General features: G+C 47.3%; 1 protein-coding gene across 1 annotated transcript in view; it reads right to left on the bottom strand.

Annotated features, from left to right (window-relative positions):
• The window catches only part of LOC135254071 (receptor-type tyrosine-protein phosphatase S-like), a 254574-nt gene that overhangs the window by 75224 nt on the left and 156353 nt on the right, over nt 1-22997 (bottom strand). Inside the window, exons 7-10 of the mRNA XM_064334022.1 lie at nt 14742-14852; nt 3247-3516; nt 1881-2462; nt 969-1102 (exon numbers count right to left, since the gene is read on the bottom strand). Of these exons, the coding sequence (XP_064190092.1) occupies nt 969-1102; nt 1881-2462; nt 3247-3516; nt 14742-14852 (1097 nt within the window). The remainder of the gene's footprint in view (nt 1-968; nt 1103-1880; nt 2463-3246; nt 3517-14741; nt 14853-22997) is intronic.

Here is a 22997-nt window from a genome sequence, read left to right as displayed (position 1 = left end):
CAATACTGAAAGCAAGCTTACTGAAATGTAAAAGCACCTTGTACACTTAATAAATGTTCTTCATTTTAAGGATAAAAGTTGCTTTTTTTCATTCTTTTTGTGATTACCGACACTGCTTGCTCTGACAAACACGGCTTCATGCTTTGTGATTTCATCCAGTTACAATTTTGCAATCAGGCCAGGGCCAAGTCATTTAAAATATAAAAAAAAAAAACATCTTACCCGTCAGATAAGTAAAACAACACAAAACATCTATTTTCGCCAAAATTCAAAACAATATACTTTCAGATGACTGCACATTTTAGATAGTGATGTTTTCACTTACAATTTTAAAGAGGCAGACAGTAAGAAGAATTTCAAATGTTTATTTCACAAGTATAGTCACCGCCAGGAAGCTAATCTGATGCAGACACAGCCAAACAAAGACAAAGCATTTCATTTCTCAGGTCTGCATTTGGAATTACTCTTTTTTTTATTTTTTTTAACAGAAATGCTTGAAGACCAGGTGTATACTCAAGGCAGAAGTTCCCAACCCTGTTCCTGGAGGTCTACCATCCAGCAGGCTTTCACCCTACCCCTTAACAAAGCACACCTCATTCAACAGCTAGAGATCTCATTGAGCTGCTAATTGGTAGAATCAGGTGTGCCAAATTGAATTTTGAGTTGAATTTTAAACCTACCGGACAGTAGATCTCCAGGAACAGGGTTGGGCAGCCCTGCTCTAGCTGTTGAATGAGGTGTGTTTTATTAGAACTGAAGTGAAAAACCTACAGGATGGTAGATCTCCAGGAGCAGGGTTGGGCAGCCCTGCTCTAGCTGTTGAGTGAGGTGTGCTTTCTTACGACTCGACTGAAAACCTACAGGACGGTAGATCTCCAGGAGCAGGGTTGGTTACCAGGTAAACCGCCTTGTGGGACAGCAGTGCGCCGCGTGCCTTTTTGGCGGATAGAGGCAGGGGCGGGACTTACCGGGCTGTCCAGCTTGCCCTCTCTGTAGCGCAGGTTGTAGCTGACGATGCTCTTGTCGCCATCCGGCTCCCAGGTTAGCTCGATGCTAGTGTCCGACACCGCGCCCACCTGGAACTTGGTCGGCTGTGTGGGGACTAATCCAAATCACAGAAGACGAGGTTCAACCAAAAACCCCTCTCTCCCAAAAAAAGAGGCTTAGCTTTAAGGTCGCTGTAGCGATTTAAAAAAATGTTGAAATTAATTTCCTTTCTCACACAATGCACTCTTTCACACAGATAAAGCTGTTTTTTTGTGCCCGTCTGTAAGCCAGAAGAACATTTATTTGACCTAGCTTTTTTTTTCTTCTTCTTTTTTTCTGCGCTTCTGTGTCCCCAAAATTTCATGCTAAAATCATCAGCTACAGCTCAGAACAGTCAAAACCTTTGGAGAAAATGTTTCACTGCGGTCCGAGGTAGGAGCAAACCAACACGGCTTCACACAGCGATTTTCAAAATGGCTGGAGTAATAAAACCAGCAAACACACAGGCCTGACATTAACGATGAAACCCCTGCGTAGAACATTAGATGGGACACTTACTGCCACTGAGAACCTCGACCTAACCGTGGAATAAGTAAGGACATTAAAAGAAAACGTAATATAAATATCGATATAAATATAAATATGCCGAATACACACAACAACAACAACAAAAAATCTTATGCAAGAGAGGTCTTTAAAAAAAAAACTTTGTGTAGGAATCTACAGCAGAAAAAGCAACTGAACTTAAGTACGTCACTTTAACTAGAACTTTTAAGATAAATTTTTTTTTTGAAAACTCGAATTCGCTCGAATTTAAGGCGTGTTTTGGCGCCTCTCTCCAGCAGGTGTTTCGGTGGTTCTCGCCCGGAGGCAACGGGGGCGCGTAGACGTACCGTCCTGCATGACCTTCACTTGGATGGGGTCGGAGAAGGGCCCGTCGCCCACGGACGTGAAGGCCAGCACCCTGATGGTGTAGGTCTCGGAGGGGGTGAGGCTCCCGATGGTGGTGAGCAGGCTGTCCTGCACGTTGTGCACCTGCCACTGGCCCACGGGCAGGCTGGGGTCCATGGTGTAGTAGATCCGGTACCCCTTCACCTGCCCGTTGGGCTCCTCGGGCTCCGACCAGCGCACCACCATGGTGTTCTGGGAGATGATGCGGGTGTTGATGTTTCGGGGCGGGCTGGCGGGGGCCTGCTCCCCGGTCCGGGCCACCACGGGCTCGCTGGCGGGGCCCTGGCCGATGGTGTTGAAGGCGGAGACGCGGATCTCGTACTCCGTGTTGGGGTACAGGCCGCCGATGCTGTAGCGCGTGGTGGTGATGCTGTCCCGGGTCTCGAACTTGCTGAAGGGGCTGGTGGCCCGGTACTGGATGATGTAGTAGGTGACCGGGTCCGGGTTGCCCGAGTCCCAGGTGATGGTCACGCTCGTGGGCGTCGTCTCCGTCACCACCGGCGTCCCCGGAGGTTTGGGCAGGGCTGAGGAGGAGGAGGGGGAGGAAAGAGGAAGAGCTAAGACGGGAAAGGACTAAATAAAACAACGCAAGACTGGGATTGCAGGCTGTGTGAGCCGGGCCTCATCCTCGCTAGACGCAACATTCGACTGTCACCTAAACAAACGGGAACACAGGACAGCTGAAAGCGGACTTTTACATCATCAAATAAGTATGTAACCGTTGGATCATGGCAGCCACCATTAGCTTCCAAACTACACAGCAAATGTGAACCTCTTTTGGGAAGCAAACATTTACAGATGTTTGCGTCACCAAAGTGTACATTGGTGACGCAACATTTGCCTGTCACCTAAACAAACAGGAACACAGGAAAGCCGAACGCTGACTTGTATATCATTAAACAATTATGTAACTGTTGGATCATCGCAGCCACCCCTAACTTGTAGTGTGTGACAGTTGTATTTTTCTGTTTGTATTGTTGTAACGATGTTTATGCTGCTTTCTTGGCCAGGTCACTCTTGAAAAAGAGATTTTAATCTCAATGAGACTTTTACCTGGTTAAAAAAAGGATATATGTATATATATATATGTATATGTAAATGTGAACCTCTTTTGGAAAGCAAACATTCACCAATGTTTGACAGTCACCAAAACAAACGGGAATACAGGACAGCTGAAAGTGATGTAAATTGGACTGGATCATTGCAGCCACCATTATCCCCCCCCCCCCCCACCCCAGTTCCATTCTGTTCCGTTCCCCACGGGCCCCCGAACCCGCGCGCTCTGTGGGCGGAGTCAAACGCGCTCACACTTGACGATGATCTGGGCGACGGCCTCGATCACGCCCAGGCTGCTCATGGCCATGCAGGTGTAGTTGGCCGACTCGTGGACGCTGGTGAGCTCCAGAACGTTCCGCCCCACCGGCATCTCGTCCTCGGGCGTCAGGTCCTCCGCCCCCAGCATCCACTTCACGTAGGGCATCGGCGAGCCCACCGCCACGCAGGTGATGTTCACGCTGCCGCCCGGCATGATCTCGTGGTTGGTGGGCACGATGGAGAAGCGGGGGGGCACGCGGCGGACTGAGGGGGGGGGGGGGCAGGGGGCAGGGGGGCAGAGGGGGGAGGAAGAGGAGGAGGCGAAAAAACAGAGAAGAGGTAACAAAAGCAAGTCGATGAAAATAAGCTCTTCTTCAAAAAATAATAGAAAAAACAAACAAAGCGAAAAAAACAAAAACAAAATGACACCCTTCTCTAGAAAAGACAAGAAATTATAGTTAAGAACACAAATTAAGTTAACGGTTTTTAGAAAGTAAAAAATCAAAATAATGATAACTAAACTAACAGAAACTGCTTCACCAACAATATAGATTGACATTAAAGCAACAATTCATAGCAACAAGGTTCCATTGACCAATATCTGACCCATCACAGCACATTTAAATACACAAAAATCTATTATTAGTTTCTCATCTTTTTACCTTAACTATTTAAGGCCTAAATTTAAAAATAATTATATAATTGTAACCCCTTCCCTTATATGAGACGTTACAATTTTCAGTCTGTGCAATTTAACCGTAACACAACCACACAGCAACAATAACTTCCTGTCCCTCAACCACTCACGTCCAACCAGGAAAGAGCTCTCGCAAGCCCCTCCCCATTGCACAGGAAGTAAAAGGCCTTGTGTCTGGTTTTTTCATGTGCGCGTTCTACAATACGACTGAAGCAAGCTGCGTTAAAGATGAGAAACTTTAATCAGATTTTTGTGGCTTAGGGTAGATCAACTGGACAAAGCCTTCATAAGATCTGACACGGTTCCATTGATAGATGCAGATATCAGTTTCACAGACATCATGCACAATAGGTAGAAATAAATAAAAGAGGTAAATGATAAGAAAGAAAATCGGAGATTAAAACTGAGATTTAAAAAATGCAAAGAGGAATATAACTGAAGGGTCGCTGGCATGCCCAGACAAAGACGATTCGAGATTGAACAGAGATACAGGAAATAGGAGAGAGAGAGAGAGAGAGAGAGAGTGTGTGAGACAGAGAAGGGGAGGGAGGGAAAAGGAAGGGGGGGGGACCCACTTGAATGCTGTGTAAAAGTTTCTTAAAAATTTAATGAAATGTATCCTGTATCTTTTTTGTTTTTTACATTTTTATTTTCCTGCAGCCAGTGTGACCTAATGTGACTTCAACACATTGTCACGCCTCAGTGTTGGCAGGAATTAACACGGTATATATATATATATATATATATATATATATTTAAATAATGAGAGAAGAGAGAATAAAAAAGGCGGTGTCCTAATAGATAAGAGGGAATTTCTTGTGGCTCTGCAGTCATTACCCTTACCAAGAAAGAAAGAGGGTGTAGCTGTCAGGCCTACACGTAGCGGTAGATTTGGTACGGTAGTGTGATGGGGTTGGGGGGTGGGGGGGGTTGGGGGGAGTTGTGTTGAGTTGTGTTGAGTGTTGTCCGGTATTTAGGGATACGGTGTTTCCTGATCAATCAGGAAATGCTGACTTTCCTGACACTGTGCCACTAGCATTTTGTGCTTTGTACCGTGTTGCTGAACATTTCTCTCTTGAGCAAAAGCTCTCAGTGCGTATATGATGCACCACTATCTGAAGTTGAGACATTCAGTGTCTGCAAAAATGAACATTTCCTGATAAGCCCGGAAAAAAAAATAATAATAATAATTTTGCACCTGCAACATTTTATGAAAATAAAAAAAATGTTTGTGAAGGAGGAAGACGGGCTGAAGGACTGCACGGGCGTTTTGGTGTGTGGGGGTGTGTGGGGGTGTGAGTTTGTGTGGGCGTGGGGTGTCGGTGTGTGCGGGGTGGGGAGGGTTTGAGGGGATGTGGAAGGAACTGGTCACGCACACCTCGAAAAAAAAAATGGCAAAGAGACAGAGAGAAGGATAGGAACGGTGGTTGAGGTGTAAGGGTGGGCTTCAGAGACAGACAGACAGACGGACGAACGGACGGATCAACAGACAGACAGATAGACAGAGAGACGGACGGACGGACAGACCGGGGGGGGGGCGAGAGACGGAAAGACGAGGGACGGGATACAAGGCAGAGCAAGAGCAGAGCAACAAGACAGCAAACCGGAGCACGCGGACATACACACGGACGGACGGACGGACGGAGGGAGGGAGAGGGGGAGAGACGCTGGGGGGGTTGGGGAAGAGGAGGGGGTGGAGGGGAGGGGGCGGGGGCGGGGGACAGAGAGTTAGGAGACTGTGATTTCCGATCAAACTTAAGAAAAGGCATGGCAGTCAGTAGGGTCTGGCTCTCACACAACGGGGCTTGAAATCCAAAATTTAACCCCCCCCCCTTTACTCCAACTCGGCCCCCCAATACTGAGGAGCAGAGTGAGATGAGGGCCGGGAGGAGGGGGGTGGGTTGTTAAGGGGGGGGGGGGGGTAGGGATATCGAGAGGCAAACTGCACCCCACACGCAGCATGTCGATCCAATTGGGATTCGCTCTCTACTTCCGGTAACCTTGATTATTAGCAAATGCAGAAGAACAGGTTTACCTGTGTTTACCTGTCCATTTGTGTACACACCTGAAATGGCTCACTGTGGCAGCTTTAGGTCAACAGAAACAACCCCAATATGCACAATTCTGTCTTAATTTAGTGAAATGGCCTCCAAATCCTAGGAGACTGACATTATCCCAAGGCTGTCAGTTCTTTATGTTTATAAGTGTCTAATAACTGCATAATAAGTGTGTAATAAGTGTATAATAAGTGTGTAATAAGTGTGCATTGAGTGTATAATAAGTGTTATCCATTTACATCTTGGCATTTAGCAGAAATGTAAATGTAATGAACAATAAAAAATTATCATCCAAAAAATCTGATCCAAAAAATGACAAAAAAACAAAAGGTTGGAAAGATGAAATAAATATCCACCCACCCCCCCCCCCACATTCTACTTGATTGCCCCCTTCCTTAAAAAAAGAGTTTGTTGTTTACCTGTAAAGGTAAAAGGCACTCATAAGAGATGAACAGGAGAGTAGAGGAGAGCACCTGACCCCACGCAGGTGTACAGGTGTACAGTTCAAACCTGTCAATCAAGCTCATCCAGCTCATGCCAATCCCAGGTGCAAATTGAGCAGTTTTTTCGCTCCTTCTGGAGATGGGACAGGGGCGTTTGTGTGGGGAAAGAAAGAACTTGAAAAGAAATCAAATTTAAAAAATCCAAAACTGAGGAGTGCGGTGTGTATTTCAGTCACTGAGAAAATAAACAGTGTAGGGAGTGATAATTATCTTATTTCTGCACAGAATTTTTCTTCGGCTGAAAAACTCAACACCCAAATTCTGTAACTCAGAGGAGACAAATGTACCCCAAGGCTCAAGGGAAGCCCAATTAACAGCCTACGAGAGCTCGTCCTGAAAACTGGGTATGGGGGTGCATACACGGGGCCAACAGAATACTGGCTTAGAACTGGAGGTCTCCACACTGTCCTGCAGCAGCAGTTGCTCAGTAGAGAGAATCCCAATTGAATGGACATTTTTCCTCAATCACAAAAAACCAAGGGCCTAAACAAGGTCCAGCAAGGGGATTAGGGGTGGTGGCAGGGGGAGGGGGGAGGGGGACCAAAAAAAAAACAAACTCCCAAAAAAAACAAAACAAAACTGAAACATGTCTCAAAAAAAAAAAAAAAAAATTAAATGAAATAAATCCCATTTCAAGCCCCGGTGGAGAGAGACTGAAACTGAAATGTCTACGAGTGACGGGGTGAAAAGCAGTCAAGAGAGATTCCAGAGTACTGCACTAAACTCTACAGGTGATAAAAAGGTGTGCCCCAAACAAAAAAAAAAAAAAAAAAAAAAAAATTGAAAATAAAATAAAATAAAAAAACGATTTCAGAAAGAAGGCGGACATTATCGGCCATTTTGGTGAGACAGTCGAAAAGAGAGGCTGTCGTGCACCAAAATGAAAGGGGGGAAGCCAAAATAATGTGCAGCCTTAAGGGTAACCCGGACAGCTGAGATTACACCCTCTATAACGCCTCACGAACAAGGGCGCTACGCGGCTATCCCTTCCTCTGTTCCTCGTCTTCCTCGAACGAGGGGGGGCGTGGGGGCGGGGGGGTAGGAGGGAGGAGGTGGGGACGGGTTAACTTTCATACAGACCACAGGGGAACGCGGACGCTTAAATGGCCCCTGTGTGGCCACTACGCAAAAAATAAAAAAAAAACACACTCCTCGTTGGGAGAGCCGGGAGGAGTCGATTGTAATAGCTGAAATTATTAACAACGGCGAGTGTCTGATTCATTCTGCCCTGCAGAATATCCAATTCGCCAGACTACATTATCATTCACGCAGTCAATTCTGGCCCGAACACATAACCCTTCCAATGTTTTCGATGTTTACTTACGGAGGCAACATATATGCATTCCTCTCATTACAGACTCTTCTCCTCGCAAGTCTTAGCTTGGTTGCGCATACAAGTAGCCAGATTGAAAAAAATATATGTATACTCAGGTCCCAGAACAGACCTGATATCTGTCTCTCTCCCCGAAACTAATTAATAACAAGAGCCCAAACTTTTTTTTTGGAAATTTCCCCCTCCGCTCAGAGTGTAGGGATCTACCGTTGGGCTCAGAGCAAGCACTTTTTTGGCGGTCCCTGGGGAACCCTCCTCTTTTGTGTGTGTTTTTTTTTGCCAGCCGGCGTCCCATTTTTGGGAAAGTCGCGGGAATAAAAAGGTGTAATCTAGCTTTCGTTCCCGACTCCTCACAAGCACACGCACGTGCGGCAGGGCATGCAAGCGGATGCAGAAACAAGGCAGGCAAAAAACATTCAGGAGCGCGCGGAGCAGTCTTCCCGCATCGTTTCCACAGCGATCCGGGTTTCACCCGGGGGACGCGAACCCGATCTCTTAAGCCTTGGCACGGGATGAAATGTAATGTCTCACACAACAGCTCTTGACGATAAATAATAACAACAACAACGATAATAATAATAAGCCCAGCTATGCTGTGCGTCAATTTTGGGATGGGTAACTCAAAGTTTTGAGAGGGACCACGGCGCGATGTGGACAGGCCACTTTTGAATAATTCAAAAGAAAATGAAGGATTCTAGTCCACTTTGTAATTAATTCAGACTTGAGTCAATATGGATGCTGATTCAGGTATCTTGCAGTTGTTTCATATTCACAAGGTAAGCACTGGTTATCCCCACATTTGTGTCCTGAAAAAATTGGTCTTTTTTAAGCCCTTCTACACTGGGGGATTTGAAAGATTTGTTTAGTTCTCTTTGCAAAATTGGCAAAATAATTAGCTTAAGATGTCTTGCAGCAGTCTTCTGCACCCACAAAATCAGTGATTATTACAGACTGCAGTTATTATAATTCTTTACTTCCAGTCACATATATCAGAACAATGCAATGATTATAAGCCTGTCTCTAGCAGCTCCAAATCTCACCCACTGCAGTTTTTATAATTAAACTCAGGAGCAGTGCATGATGGGTAGGGGTTGGAGCCAGGCACCAGCCAGGGGACAGTCCTGGGACCCGAAACAGGGGGGAAATGTGACGTTGGGAGCTCGACCAAGAGAATAACGCCGCCTGATCAAATTACACGACAAACTCGTGACGGCGAAGGACGGCCGGAACCGCTAGCAAAAACCGCTAGCAAAAACCGCTAGCAAAAACCGCTAGCAAAAACGGCTAGCAAAAACGGCTAGCAAAAACGGCTAGCAAAAACCGTTAGCAAAAACCGTTAGCAAAAACCGCTAGCAAAAACCCAGGCGCCCGCGCACACGACGCAGTGAAACTGAAGTTTACTGCGAGCCTCAGTGCGCGGCTTAAGGCAAATCTTCCCGCTCGTCATCCCGGCGGACACAGCGGGCGGCTGGACGCCATAAAAAAAAAAAGCTTAACGGGAAAAACGGCTCGGACGTGACGGGAATGGGGTCCGTAGGCGCGCGGTCTTAACCGCGTTCCCACCGCCCGGTTTCGAGATGTTCCGCTGCTCTTTCGCTTTGATGCCGTAACAGGATTTGCCGAGCGGAGATTCAATTTAAATCACAATGCGTGTGTTTTTTCCGTCTTCTTGGGTCTACGTTTTAAAAGCTTTGCTACGTCGCCTCGCATCCATCAGGAAAAAATCAATTCGGACGAATGATGTCATGACGGAGCCGAACGAATCACAAAAGGGCACACGGCAGTCGATCGGTAGACCAGTCCCATCGAGTCAATGACCTTCAGAAAGAGTCGGCCTTACTGTGCCCCCCCCATCCCCCCACCGTGCGCACTCCTAAGGCTAAAGCCATTTTATTCGCTATTGATCCACGTCCCACAGTAAAACCATCCCAAAAGCTGTGTGAAGTCATTACTGAAGCCAATCAAATCCAATCTCACTTAATTCGCCCAAGATGGCCGACTGATAGGAAGATGCCAGGAATACTGCCTGCTCGCTCGGTTACTTCCGTTAGAATCGAACGCGGTGCGTGAGTTATAAAGCAACAGCACAATTAGGAAAAGAAACAGAACAAAACAAAGGAACCACAAACGACTGAACAAACAAACTGAAAGGAGTATGTAACAAAACAAGAAGAAACACACGAACGCAGGAACAAAAAAGTAAGTAAAAATTAAGCCAACGAACGACTAAATGAAGTCGACAGTGACTCGGTAACATAAGAGAGAAAGAACGAAACAAATAAAGGATAAAAAAAACAAACAAAACACACACACACACAAAATGCAAGAAAGACAACGCCCCAATCGAGGAATTCTGTTCAGGCATGCAAGCGTAGTTACATTCTCCCATCATGCATCAGGCCCTTATTTCCAAAGTGCTGGGTTTCCATGACAACAAGTGCAGAAAAGATTTCAGAGCAGAAGCAGTACAGAAGGATGCAGAAGAAGCAAAGGCCCCACAATGCAAACGCAAAATGAAAAACAAAAACCCGAGCAGAGCGGGTTTTCTTTCAGCATTCTTTTTCCAGTAAAAAAATAAAATAATAATAATCTTAAATTATACTTCATCGTTCTTCATAATATTTAGCAAGTCTGATTCTCTGTTTATTTCATTTATTTTTTTCCAGTTCTTATTTAAAAAAAATAAATTTAGCTTTCTTATAAATAAGTATATTTCATTTTTTTAAACATGTTTTTTTTTTTAAATTTTTTTAAATTATTTATAAATGTGGGTAAAAAAAGTAAAAAAGAAAAAACACACCAACCTTCTCGAAGCTCTGGGGGATGTAAAGGGTTTGATGCAGAACACAATGACATGAGGACAAGAGAGAAAAAATAGGGGAAACACAGAGAGAGTAAAAAAGGCCACCTCAAGGCTTTTAGCTGCTACATTTCTTTTTCTTTTCTCTCCCCCCCCACCCCTCCCCTCCCCTCCTCTCCTCTCCTCAGCTCTCTGTCTGTCTTTCATATAAATGACATCTGCCTTTCTGTAACTTGCCCTTTGACCCCAAACCTTCAGATCCACCCCATTGGCTATGCTGGGGAGTCACAGCCATATTTACAGTAAAAAAAAAAAAAAAAAAAATTCAGCTTTCATGATTCAGACAAATCAAGATCAGCAATCAGGTCTGTGCCACCTGAAGAGTGCCCCCGGTGGCCAATTTGCTTCATTGAAGATAAGGAAAATATAAAACGAGAAAAATAAATAAATAAATAAAATCAAACCAACGTCAAAAACGAAGCAAACAACCCAGAAAAGGAAATGAATCAAAAAACAACCAACTGGTAGAACAGGACAGTCTGGGTTCAAATTAGCAGCTACAAGTACAAACACACACCCAAAAGGCTCATTTTTTTCCCCAGGCTCGATTATGTGTACATTTTGCCAGCGTGTGTTCCGTCCACAGTTGGCCTCGATTTTAAAGCATCACTTTCCTCCCGGGCACAATGAAGGGAAGCACAAAGAAACCCTCCAGTTTTTCTCTCCGTGATTCTGGCAGTACTGTAGCTGCTAATTTCAAGCGCAACTTGTCCTGTAAAGAACTAAAACACATTTGTTTACACTGCATATTTAAAAAACCGACATTAAAAAATGAACCAAAAGAGAGACAGAACACAGAACCCTTTGTAAGATGTTGTTGGAGTACTCTCATGTTTTTTTAATAGAATTTTTAAAACATTGCGTATGATACCTTGTCATCAGTTGAACTATTGGCTAGGCAGAGTGCCTGTGCTGGCCAATCAAAGCACGGTTGTTAAAGGACGGTCCACAGACCTGCAGCCAACCGATATTAGCTGACGGCCAGTCGAGTCTATCAGCCCGGGTCAGACCAAAGATCCGCGACGCGACGAAACCCGTTTAGAGTTCCGCAGAGAGGAGTCGCGAGCGGCGTGAACGACCCCGTCCCAGAACGACGCTCGCCTGTCGCGGGCGATCCGAGTCGTCCAATAGCGGGCGGGCGAATTTAGAACACCGCGTCAGAGTCGACAGCCGCAGAGTCGTCGCGTCGCGACTCTTCGGTCCGAACGGGGCTTCGGACGCGCGTTCCCTCGCACGCTCGTAAAAAAAGGCGAGCGAAGCAGAGAAGGCAACGCGTACCGCGCAGAGCCCTAATCTCCCGCCACCCAAACTCCAACATCTCCCCTTCACATTTTTCAGAAGCGAGCATCTTCCACAGACACCTTTTTTCAAATTAGGATTTCCACCTCAATTCCGCACCTACGCTCTCAGAAATAGAGGTGTACAGTGGAGGTGTACATTTTTTCTCTCTTAAGGCACAAATTTCTCAAGTCTTGCCTGAAAGGTACAAAAATGTTCAATTTGGGTACTAATAAGTTCCTTTCACAATCAAACAAAGGTACAAATGAATTACGTATTGCTGGCTAGGGGTGCTATGTTCATGTACCCAGAGGGTACCACCCCAGTGACAAGTGTTTGTACCTTTTCAGGAATGTTTTTATTGGACCTTTTTTTCTGAGAGTGTAAGACGGATAAAGGGGATATCGCAAACAGTAGATCCGTCAGCTAAACGCTTCCCTGCCGTTGCATGTTTGGCAGGGTCTACTCGTCCAGTAATAAGGCTTATTTATGAGCACAATCCCGGACACAGAGAAGTTATTTAGCTTCTTGTCCAGGGATGTGAAACAACACAATGCTGGCGAGAGGTTGATCTGGAGGTGCCAGTTCGGTTGGGGTCCAAGCCCCTCTTAGATTAACTGGCATCGGATTGGATTGTTCCTCAGCCACTAGACAGAATACGTCCAACCGAAGGTATAATAATAATAACAATAATAACGGAACAGAAAGATCCGTGACCCATTTCCAAACGAAAGGCCAGGTTAATTATTCATGAGAGCCAATGTTTATCTGGCTCCCCACTAGCGCGCTGTCAGAAGACGTTCGGCATCGTGTGCAGAAAATAAACATGACGCGTCAAAAAGGCATCTGCGTCAATTTATTAAAACAGCTGCAGCAGGGATTCAGTGTCTCCTAGCATTAGCTGCGCGAAATGACTTCATAGCATCTTCCACTGGAGATTAATTCTCCGTTTGCTTTTTTTCTTTTTCTTCTTCTTTATTCACTCCTCATATGAACACAGTCTGCAGCTCCCTACTACGACACGGCTATATTCACCACACTGGAAAACTCAATTATGAAACTTAAACACAAGTACAGTACATAATTTGTCGAGCAGTTATAAATATGTAAAATAGGTTATATTTTTGAGGGATGTAAATCTTTTTTTTTTTTCCCCATGAGAGTTATTATCATATATATGACACACTCATCATCGGTTTCTAATGCCCTTTTTCCCCTTCCCCTTGACACTTCTTTCGGAAGGGGGGGAGAGGGTGTGGATTTTGATTGGTTTGCACAGCGTCTAGCCACCCAATCAAAATCTGACTTACCGTCATCTTCCCGGGGGGGTTTACGTCTAATCCTCCTCAGAAACCCAAGAGAACTGAGTATTTTTGGACAAAGTTGCTTTTTTTTTTTTTTTTTAAACCCATATAGGCAAGGACAACTTAGAAGCTCTGATTCTCGTGATCATAACAATATCTCCTTAAAATGTGTTTATTTTATTTTATTTTTTTTTTAAACATTTTATTCAGAAGACCAGAGGGCACAAAGGTGTTAAGGTGCAGTTATTTTAAAAAATACTTTTTTGTGAGTGGGTTGGCGGGGGGGCTCAGAACACACTAATCGAGCTCGGATTAAAACACAGAAAAACGACCCCACTTTTCAGCCCATACATCACAGAGCGGTTTTGGCCGACACGCCCAGCCCACGCTTCTGCCCTATCCCAGCGGACTCAGTGAGCCGAGGCATTTGCATATCCTGACGAGGAACACCGATGTCACAGGCTATCAGCAAAATTAATTAAGCTGTGCTATGTCCTCGGGGACAATATCTCAACTGAGCTGTGTCCTCGTATTGAAATCAAAGTAAAACTGGGCGGCACTACCTCAGTGATTATTTAGTAGGTTAGTTAAGGTTTGCCGTAGGAGAACTGTAGCATTTTTTTTTTTTTTTGGTGCACCGTTAACTTAGCTAAGGGATTGAAGTGCATTTTTGCAGGATTTAATCTGAGTTTGACTTGCTTTCCCTTGCTGTTTTATCTGGTTTTGACTATTTTTTCTTGGCTTTATGGCTGGATTTCATCCAGATTAGATTAGTTTTCCTTAGCCTTATGATGGCTGTTTTTATCAGAGTTTGACTAGTTTTCCCTTCAGTCTGGGGCTATTTTTATCAGAGTTCAACTAGTTTCCCCTTGACTCTGAGGCTGTTTTTAATCAGAGTTTGACTAGTTTCCCCTTGGCTCAGAGGCTGTTTTTAATCAGAGTATGACTAGTTTTCCCTTGACTCTGAGGCTGTTTTTATCAGAATTTGACTAGTTTTCCCTTGCCTCTGAGGCTGCTGTTTTCAGAGTTTGCCTACTTTCCCCTTGACTCTGAGACTGTATTTATCGGAGTTTGACTAATTTTCCCTTGACTCTGAGACTGTATTTATCTGAGTTTGACTAGTTTCCCCTTGACTGCGAGACTGTATTTATCAGAGTTTGACTAGTTTTCCCTTGACTCTGAGGCTGTTTTTATCAGAATTTGACTAGTTTTCCCTTGCCTCTGAGGCTGCTGTTTTCAGAGTTTGACTAATTTTCCCTTGACTCTGAGGCTGTTTTTATCAGAGTTTGACTAGTTTCCCCTTGACTCCGAGACTGTATTTATCTGAGTTTGACTAGTTTCCCCTTGACTCCGAGACTGTATTTATCTGAGTTTGACTAGTCTCCCCTTGACTCCGAGGCTGTATTTATCTGAGTTTGACTCGTTTTCCTTGGCTCCATTGCCGCGTTGGTCCCTACCTCGCACATATAGGTTAGCGGGGGAGGAGTACCGGACGCCCTCGACATTGGACGCCACGCACTCGTACTTCCCCTGGTCCGTCTCCTCGCTGTTCTCTATCTGTAGGGCACCTGTGGGACACACACACACACACACACACACAACACACACACACAGAAAGAGAGAGAGAGCACAGAGAGAAACGTGTTAGAAACAAAGCAATGACAAGCGATCCCTCTGTAAAGACAAGAATCCTTACAAATACATCTTTAGATTTAGTGTAAGCCTTTCCCTCTCCTCCTCCCACCCCATACCGTCCCTTTCAAGAGTTTTCCCCAAACTCCCGTACCGTCCCTTTAAAGAGTTTTCCCTAAACTCCAATACCGTCCCTTTAAAGAGTTTTCCCTAAACTCCAATACCGTCCCTTTAAAGAGTTTTCCCTAAACTCCAATACCGTCCCTTTAAAGATTTTTCCCCAAACTCTCGTACCGTCTCGTCCCTTTAAAGAGTTTTCCCCAAACTCCCGTACCGTCCCTTTAAAGAGTTTTCCCCAAACTCCCGTACTGTCCCTTTAAAGAGTTTTCCCCAGACTCCACACCTCCCCGTGGAAGACAACAGAAACCAGTCAATGGGATAAATGAAAAACACCATGTGTGTATCCACCGGAAACACTTCTCTGAGGGAAGAGACGCACACGAGGGGCACGCACGAGGATGAGGAAGGATTTACGAAACACGCTTTGTAAAGCAGGCGGGGGAGCGGAAGTCAACGGCGGGCTTTGCAGACGAGGGGGGGTTGCGGGTTCAAGTGCTGTTCTCATCGCTGTGAGGTCTATTGTACGTAAGAAAACCCCCCGCATCGTAAATAGCTGCAGGGTTGTGCACACGGCTAACTGTAGCATCAGAGTGGACATGGAGGCCTAGACTGCAAGAGTAAGCAAAGTGGGATTGGCAGTGATATACTCCCCCCCCCCCATCCCCAATAACAGACCTACATAACATACGCACAGGGAGAGATGAGGATAAGCACTGCACACACACATGCACGCACACATACAGACACACAGACACATGCACACGTGCCCACACACACACACACACACACACACACCAACAGACACACACACACACACACACACACACATGCCCACAGACACACACACTCCCACACACACACACACACACTCACGCACGCACACACACACACACACTCCACATGCACACAGACACACACATACACACGTACACATACACACACACATGAACATGCAGATGCACACACTCCCACACACACACACACACACACACAGAAAAGGAGGCATCAGTCCCCTCCAGATAATTCCTGGTTAGGGAGGCCGGGGAGGTCTGGCCGGAGCCCATGATAGTATAATTAGGGTTTGTGGAGTCGGGCGGCTGACAGACTGCAGCCTGTCCTCTCCTGACAAACACAGAGCCGGCCCTCATTACCGTCCAGCCGGGGAGCACCGATACACCACCGCCTGTCAGGGTCCTGTGCCTCTCCTGTCCCCCTGCCCCCCCCCCCCCGCATCCTGACCAGCCCCCACATGCAGCCTGTACTCCCTGTGCCTGTCCTGTCCCCCTGCCATCGCCCCCCCCCCCCACCCCCAGTCAGAGCAGCCACCCACCCCCCGTCCCCCTACTATACCACACAGCTCGTACTCCCTGAGCCTGTCCTGTCCCCCTGTCCCCCCGCGTCCTGTCAGACCGGCCACCCCACCCCCGCCCCCTACCATACCACACAGCTCGTACTCCTGAGCCTGTCCTGTCCCCTGTCCCCCCCCGTCCTGTCAGACCGCCACCCCACACGCAGCCCCCTCCCATGCCACGCAGCCCATACTCCCTGTGCCTGTCCTGGCTTTCACGGCCTCTCAGGGAACAGGGTTACGGATGAACCGCTCTGCGAAGCGTCCGGATCGGTCCGGCCGGGTCGAGTGATTCCAGCCGCCCCCCCCCCCGCTCTGGCGGGGTCAACTCAAACGCTCACGTCAACCTGCCGCTGACAGACAGGTGTTCACTGCCCAACCCCTAGCCCCCCCCCCCACCCCCCCCCCCGCCTTCACATCCACGCCACCAAAAAAAGAAGAGGCCGGCCTTGCCGTTTCCGTACACCGAGAAAGAAAATGGAGCCCGGCTCTTCCGAAAAACGCTGGTGTGCGCAGACGCGCCTTTTTAAATACGCCACAGCCATCTCAGCGCCATTCTGTTCCGCAACTGCACTAAAAAAAAGCTGACAAAATATTTTGGGCTAAAGGTAGAAAGTTAGGTATTCACAGACGGGCAAGCGTACTCTTTCAAAACCGTTTGACGTGCGCTTGGCACGACACGTTCCCACAATGCAACAGGTGGGCTTGGAGCGCGCTCAGAAGCCCCCCTCAGTCATCTCGCCTCGCCTCGCGCTTCAGACCCTGTGATGTCATCGCGGCTCCCGGGCGTTTGTTCTGGCTCTCCGCCGCGCCTTTGAAAATGTTTTTTAGAAAAAAAAAAAACCCTGAAAATAATAAAAAATAAAATCTTTTTTTTTCCGCCGGAGTGCCTTCCGATCGAGGAACAGGGCTGAATTTTAATGCCATTCAGGAAAAAAAAAAAAAAAAACTGAATGAAACATCACAACAAGCAGAGTTTTGCGAAAATCTCAAGCCCTGCGAATTTGGTTTGGTGTTTTATTTAATTTATTAATTTTTAATTTTTTTTTTTCGCACAGTAATCATGAGTCACGGGCCCCCCTCTCGTCAGCGAATAGCCGGATCCAAACGGCCTCTCACGATAAACCAACGGCGTCGGCTCGTGAGTACGAACCACGCCGACGCGCTCGAGGAGGAGAGGCCCTTCAGCAGCGCACTCGCACAAAAAAAAGAATGAGATTAATTACGAGCCAATTAAATTCCACTGGCAGTGCCAGCCAGAGTGCGGCGGCGGGCGGGCGGGCGAGCATGAGGGGGGGGGGGGGGGGAGCAGAGAGATTCTACGCTCGACTATTTTTGGTAAAAAGCGCTTCTTGCTGAGAGTCGGCGTCGGCTGGTCCAGCTGAGTCCCCGCTGGATTCATTACGCGGGCGGGAGCCGCGGCTTCCAAGGCGGGGCGGCCGAAGAACACACGGAATGCCTGAGATTCGGGCGGGGCCGCGCCGATACTTCATTCTGTTTCAAGTCCGAATCCCCCCCCCCCCCGTTTTCTCCCCTTCCCCTCTCTCCGGCAGCGCTCCGAAAAAAATATCAGCCCAGCTAATTAAAGAGCACATTCCTTCTCCACTTTTAAATTCAAAATAATAATTCCCATTGTTCTTTTTTTCTTCTTCTCTTGGGCTCCACTGTTGGATCTTTGTGCTGTGAGCGGAGCGCTTTCTAAGCTAATTCGGAGTCCTTTCGCCCTAAAGCACATGATTTCATTTGATACGCCTTTCTTGTGTTATTTTTGTTTTCAGAATTGTGCAATAAATGTTGTCTTCTCTCCCTCTCTCTCTCTCTCTCTTTTTCGCTCTTTCTACACGCCGTCTGAAGTGAAGAAGAAACGCAATTGTCTCTTCTCATCGTTCGGCTGTGCGTTCCCCTGCCAGCGGAGTCTTAACAATAAAAGATTAATAAAAAGAAAAAAAAGAAAAACGAAAAAAACGCGCTTCTAATACGCTGGAATCCAAACAAAACGAAGGCCTTTGATGTCTGGGGCTGATCCCGTCGTCCTTTTATTGTTTTTATTTGCTGCATATTGTAATTGCGTTTCGTTTTTTTTTGCTTTTGTTATTTGCTACCCTGCAAGCCTGTGGCTTTGCTTTGACAGCGCATGGCCAGTGGCACTGGCGTCTGCTGCAGACAGGGGGGGGGGGAGCAAACATAACAAAAGCCGGGGAGTTATCGGTCTCTGGCATGTAGCGGCGAGCGGGGGGGGGGCTCTGCCACCTTCGCGCGGCGGGGGAGGAGGTAAACCGCGCGCGCCTTTGTCTTTGGAGATAAACGCTGGCGCCGTGGAAACGATGCGAACGTCACGCGGGCCCCGTCCCGCCGCTCGGGCCCCGTCCCGCCTCGGACCCGCGGGCCGCAGGAACACGACACGGCGGGGTGGCGGTAATGAGCGCAGAACAAAGGACCCCCCCCCCCCCCAATTTTGATTTAATTGGCTGATTCGCCTAACCAATGAGAAACGGTGAGTAAAGAAAAACAAAACTAAAACTGAATCAAAACTGAACAGAATCCCTACGGTGGACTGGCGGCCTGTCCAGGGCGTGTTCCTGCCTCTCGCCCAGTGCATGCTGGGATAGGCTGCAGCGCCCCCTGTGACCCTAAGCGGGTATAGATAATGGATGGATGGATGGATGGATGGATGTACAGACAGTCTTCCAGTGCTGACCAGTGACGGCGGGTGGAATGCACAACTCTCTCTAGCGTTGCCTGGCAACGGGAGGGTTTCATTCCACAGGGTTGTCAGCATCACATCATAAACTTTTTTTCTGAAATTCAAACGAGCGAATCTTATAATCAGCCAGATAACGAATCTGATAATGAACCAGATAACGAATCTGATAATGAACCAGATAACGAACCTGATAATGAACCACATAACGAATCTCATAATGAACCAGATAACAAATTTGACAATGAACCTGATAACGAATCTGACAATGAACCAGATAACGAGCTGATAACCAGCACGATAACAAGCCAGATAATGATCCTGATAACGAGCATGATAACGAGCCTGATAATGAACCTTATAACGGGCCTGATAACGAACCTTACAAATAGCTCCAATTAATAACTGACCAATCGCTTCTGGTTTCTATACAGCACCATTCACGCTTCGAGCCATTGAGGTAGTCCCGTGATTGCTGTAGTCTGCAGGCTGTGGTTTAATAATAATACTCAATGACTCGAGCAGGTTACAGATTTAACCTGCAAAAGGAACGTGCTAGCAGGTGGGGCTAAAAAAAGGGTGACTTTGAGCCCTCTGATTTTCAGACAAAAAATAAAATAGTTTCTCCTCACCATGGGAACCGGGGGTGGGGGGGGGGGGTGTGGAGGAAGAGCTGAAGAGCTCAACGGTACAATAAACTGCTGCTGATGCAGGTCACTTCCCCTCAATCCCCTTTCCCAACACACAGCTCACTGTGAGGCTGAGCGGGGTGGGGGCGCGGGGGTTTGGGGGGGGGGGGGGGTGGGGGGTGCATGAACCTCTTCTGCACACTAAGTGGGTGCAGACAGGGGAGAGTGAATCCTGTTAAAGCAGGGGTCACCAGAAATCCCGCTTGTATCCCGACAGATAAAAATGACGGTATGACAGTTGGGCTTCGATTACATGCAGAATGCCGCCATGTTGTTCAAAAGAATGCCAGGAGGAGTCCGCTTCCTGAATGAGGGTTCGCTTTAGCGGACCAACTGGACAGCCCCGCCAACTGCGAACCCGGCCCAGCGTGGGGAGCCAATCACAGGCGGCCGTTCGCATCACATGATACCAAACGACTGGACACGTTTCAAAGAGCCAAAGTCCTTTTCTGACCTCAAACCTGTCAAATATTCTACTTATCTGAGCGCATGCACCCATCCAGGGTGACCTCTAGAAAACGTCACATAATATCCATTTACACGCTAGTTGGATGTTTCCCAAACCCCACTCAGGCTAAGCTTGTTGCTCAAGGCTACAGAGACACGACAGTGGTTTGATTTGGGCGCGCAATCTGCTGGTTATGAGACTACCTGCCTAACCCGCTATCCCACAATGCCCCGTGCTGCTGTCTTACACACACACAGCACACACGCACGCACGCACACATGCATGCACACATGCACATGCGCATCACACGCACATATACATGCACAGCACACACAAACACACACAAACACGCGTGCACACATGCACACACGTGCACGCGCACATGCATCCACACACACATACACACAAACACACACACACACACACGTACAAACACACACACACCAAACATTCAGCTCATCCTCATTCGGATCATCAATCCGCTCCACAGGAAAATAAGACCTTCTCAAAGCTGGCCTGATAACAGAGAAACTCCACCAGCTCTATCCAACTTTATTTACTTCCTTTAAAAAAAGAGAAAATATTAAGGAGCTTTTTTAAAAAAACAAAAAAAAAAACTAACAAAAAAAAAAAAAAAATCCGGAGGACAAAGACCATGAAAGGAGCAGTGACAACACTGCCCCCCCCCCCCAGCCCCTGCCCCTGCCCCTCCAAGGCCAACTAGGCCTCGCTCAGACGCGCGATCAAGGTCATTAAACGAGAGAGAGAGTCAGCACAAGGGCTCAGAGCAGCACAACTGATGTCAGCTCCCATCTGCTGATCCATAACACGCTCAGGAAAAAAAAAAAAAAAAAAAAAAAACAGAAAAAAAGACGCAAAGATCCGTAACCAAGTAACCAAGGCCCGTAGCCTTACGGAAACACCGAGCGACAGCCCATAAAGCACATCAGCTCAGCCGCACGTAGGGTACGCCAGTGTGTCTCAGTACTACTGGCAGTGGGGTGGGTTAGGCGATTCTCATGGTCAGGCTACTGGGCTTGTCACCCAGAGTCCCACCACTGCAGCTGTACCCTTGACCCAGGAGACTGAACTGGTTTTCAGTAGAACAGGCAGCTGTATGTGCTCTGGATAAGCTCCTGATTAGCTAAATGTTGCCCTTGGCAATGGACTATGTGTGCACCCCCCCTTTCCCACCCCCCCCAAATATCTGGATGGGAAACAGGTGTGCGGGCCCCCCTTATGACCCATAAGCCTCCCTGGTTCCCCCCTGCAGTAAATCATTTTCATCCCTGGGACTCCTGGCAGGCTCTCTGTAATAATGGAACTGACAAGGGGTAGGGGGGTTTTGGGGGGTGGGGGGGGGGGGGCAGGGTGTGAAAACAGCCCTCAGCGGATCACTGATCCAATTATGCAAATGTAAGAGTTCAGGGGTCACCCTCGCCCGGCGTGCCACGCGATCTCTGTTGACATAAGGGCGTGAATTAATTAAATACAAAATGGCGCACGTCGTCGTGGTAACCATGGGAGGTCGAATGGCTTTTTTTTGCAAGAGTCAGAGCTAGGGACTGCTAACCTAGCTAGCTGCTCGCGCAGACAATCTCGGCTTTCACCCTGGGGGAGTGTATGGTGTGGGGGGTGGTGGGTGGGGGGTGGGGGGTGGAGACCGGGGGAAATAAACAGCTGACACGTGGAACGTTTCTGAGGAAGCCAATACTGTACCTGGTGCTGGCTGAAAGCTCTGGCGCATTAATTAACCTCCAAAGAGCGAAACGAGACCGGCCTTAGAGAGGGTCTTAAAAACACCTGCCTGCCCACCCCCCCCCCGCCTCCACTCACCGGTCCACCCCCCACCCCACCCCCCAAAACACCAGTAAGTCTCTTACCTCCCTACTTGCCCTGAAAAGGAAAACGTTAACGACACATACCACGTTTCAAAAAATAAAAAAAAACACAACAACATCACAGAGGGCATCTGGTTTACCTCGTTTACCTTGGTTTACCTAGAGCGACCAATCGGGTCTCGCAAGCTTCATTATGATGTCATAAAGGAGTGAGGTGGGGGCGGGGGGAGGCTGGGTTGTTTGTAATATACCAAATACAGGGGTTTGTGGGAAGGGTGGGGGGGGGGGTTGGGGGAAAGTCAGAGAACATAACCTCAACTCTGCCACAAGATCAAATATTTAGCCATAGCGCCCCCTACAGCCCTGAAAATCAGAGGGATATCAGATATCAGGGCTGTCAGTGGAGGAGGTTCGACAGCTTACCCGGTGACTCATTAAAAAAAAAAACTCACTCTTCAAAAAAAACCCAACCCCCCCACCCCCCTACCCCCCACAAACCCCAATCTAACAGGGCTACTCAATAACTCACACACTTAGGGACAGAAACAAACAGGAAACATCAACACACAACAGAACAGCCGAAGACACATTACGACAACGTTGTGAAGAAAGATGAGTTTGTCACACAGAACACAGGCACAACACACAGGTCTCACATCTTGGAAACAGGATGGGAAAGAGGCTGATTTTTTTTTTTTTTTTTGGGGGGGGGGGGGGGTGGCAAAAGACCTTTTTTTTTGTTCTCCTGCAATCATAGGGTTAGCTGTTAGTAGTTTTATACGGATCAGTTGTCTTGTTTTTGTCTTACCTCGTACGGCCGTACCCACTGGAAAAGACACAATGGAAAACAACAGTTCAGTTCAAAAGATCTACGTTAGAGCCACTAGTTACCAGTTTAAGGATGGATCATTTTAAAAAGCAAATTATCCTTTTG

The sequence above is a fragment of the Anguilla rostrata genome, chromosome 4 (assembly GCF_018555375.3).
Source record: "Anguilla rostrata isolate EN2019 chromosome 4, ASM1855537v3, whole genome shotgun sequence".
Classification (NCBI taxonomy): domain Eukaryota; kingdom Metazoa; phylum Chordata; class Actinopteri; order Anguilliformes; family Anguillidae; genus Anguilla; species Anguilla rostrata.
This window is presented reverse-complemented; position numbering and strand designations above follow the sequence as displayed.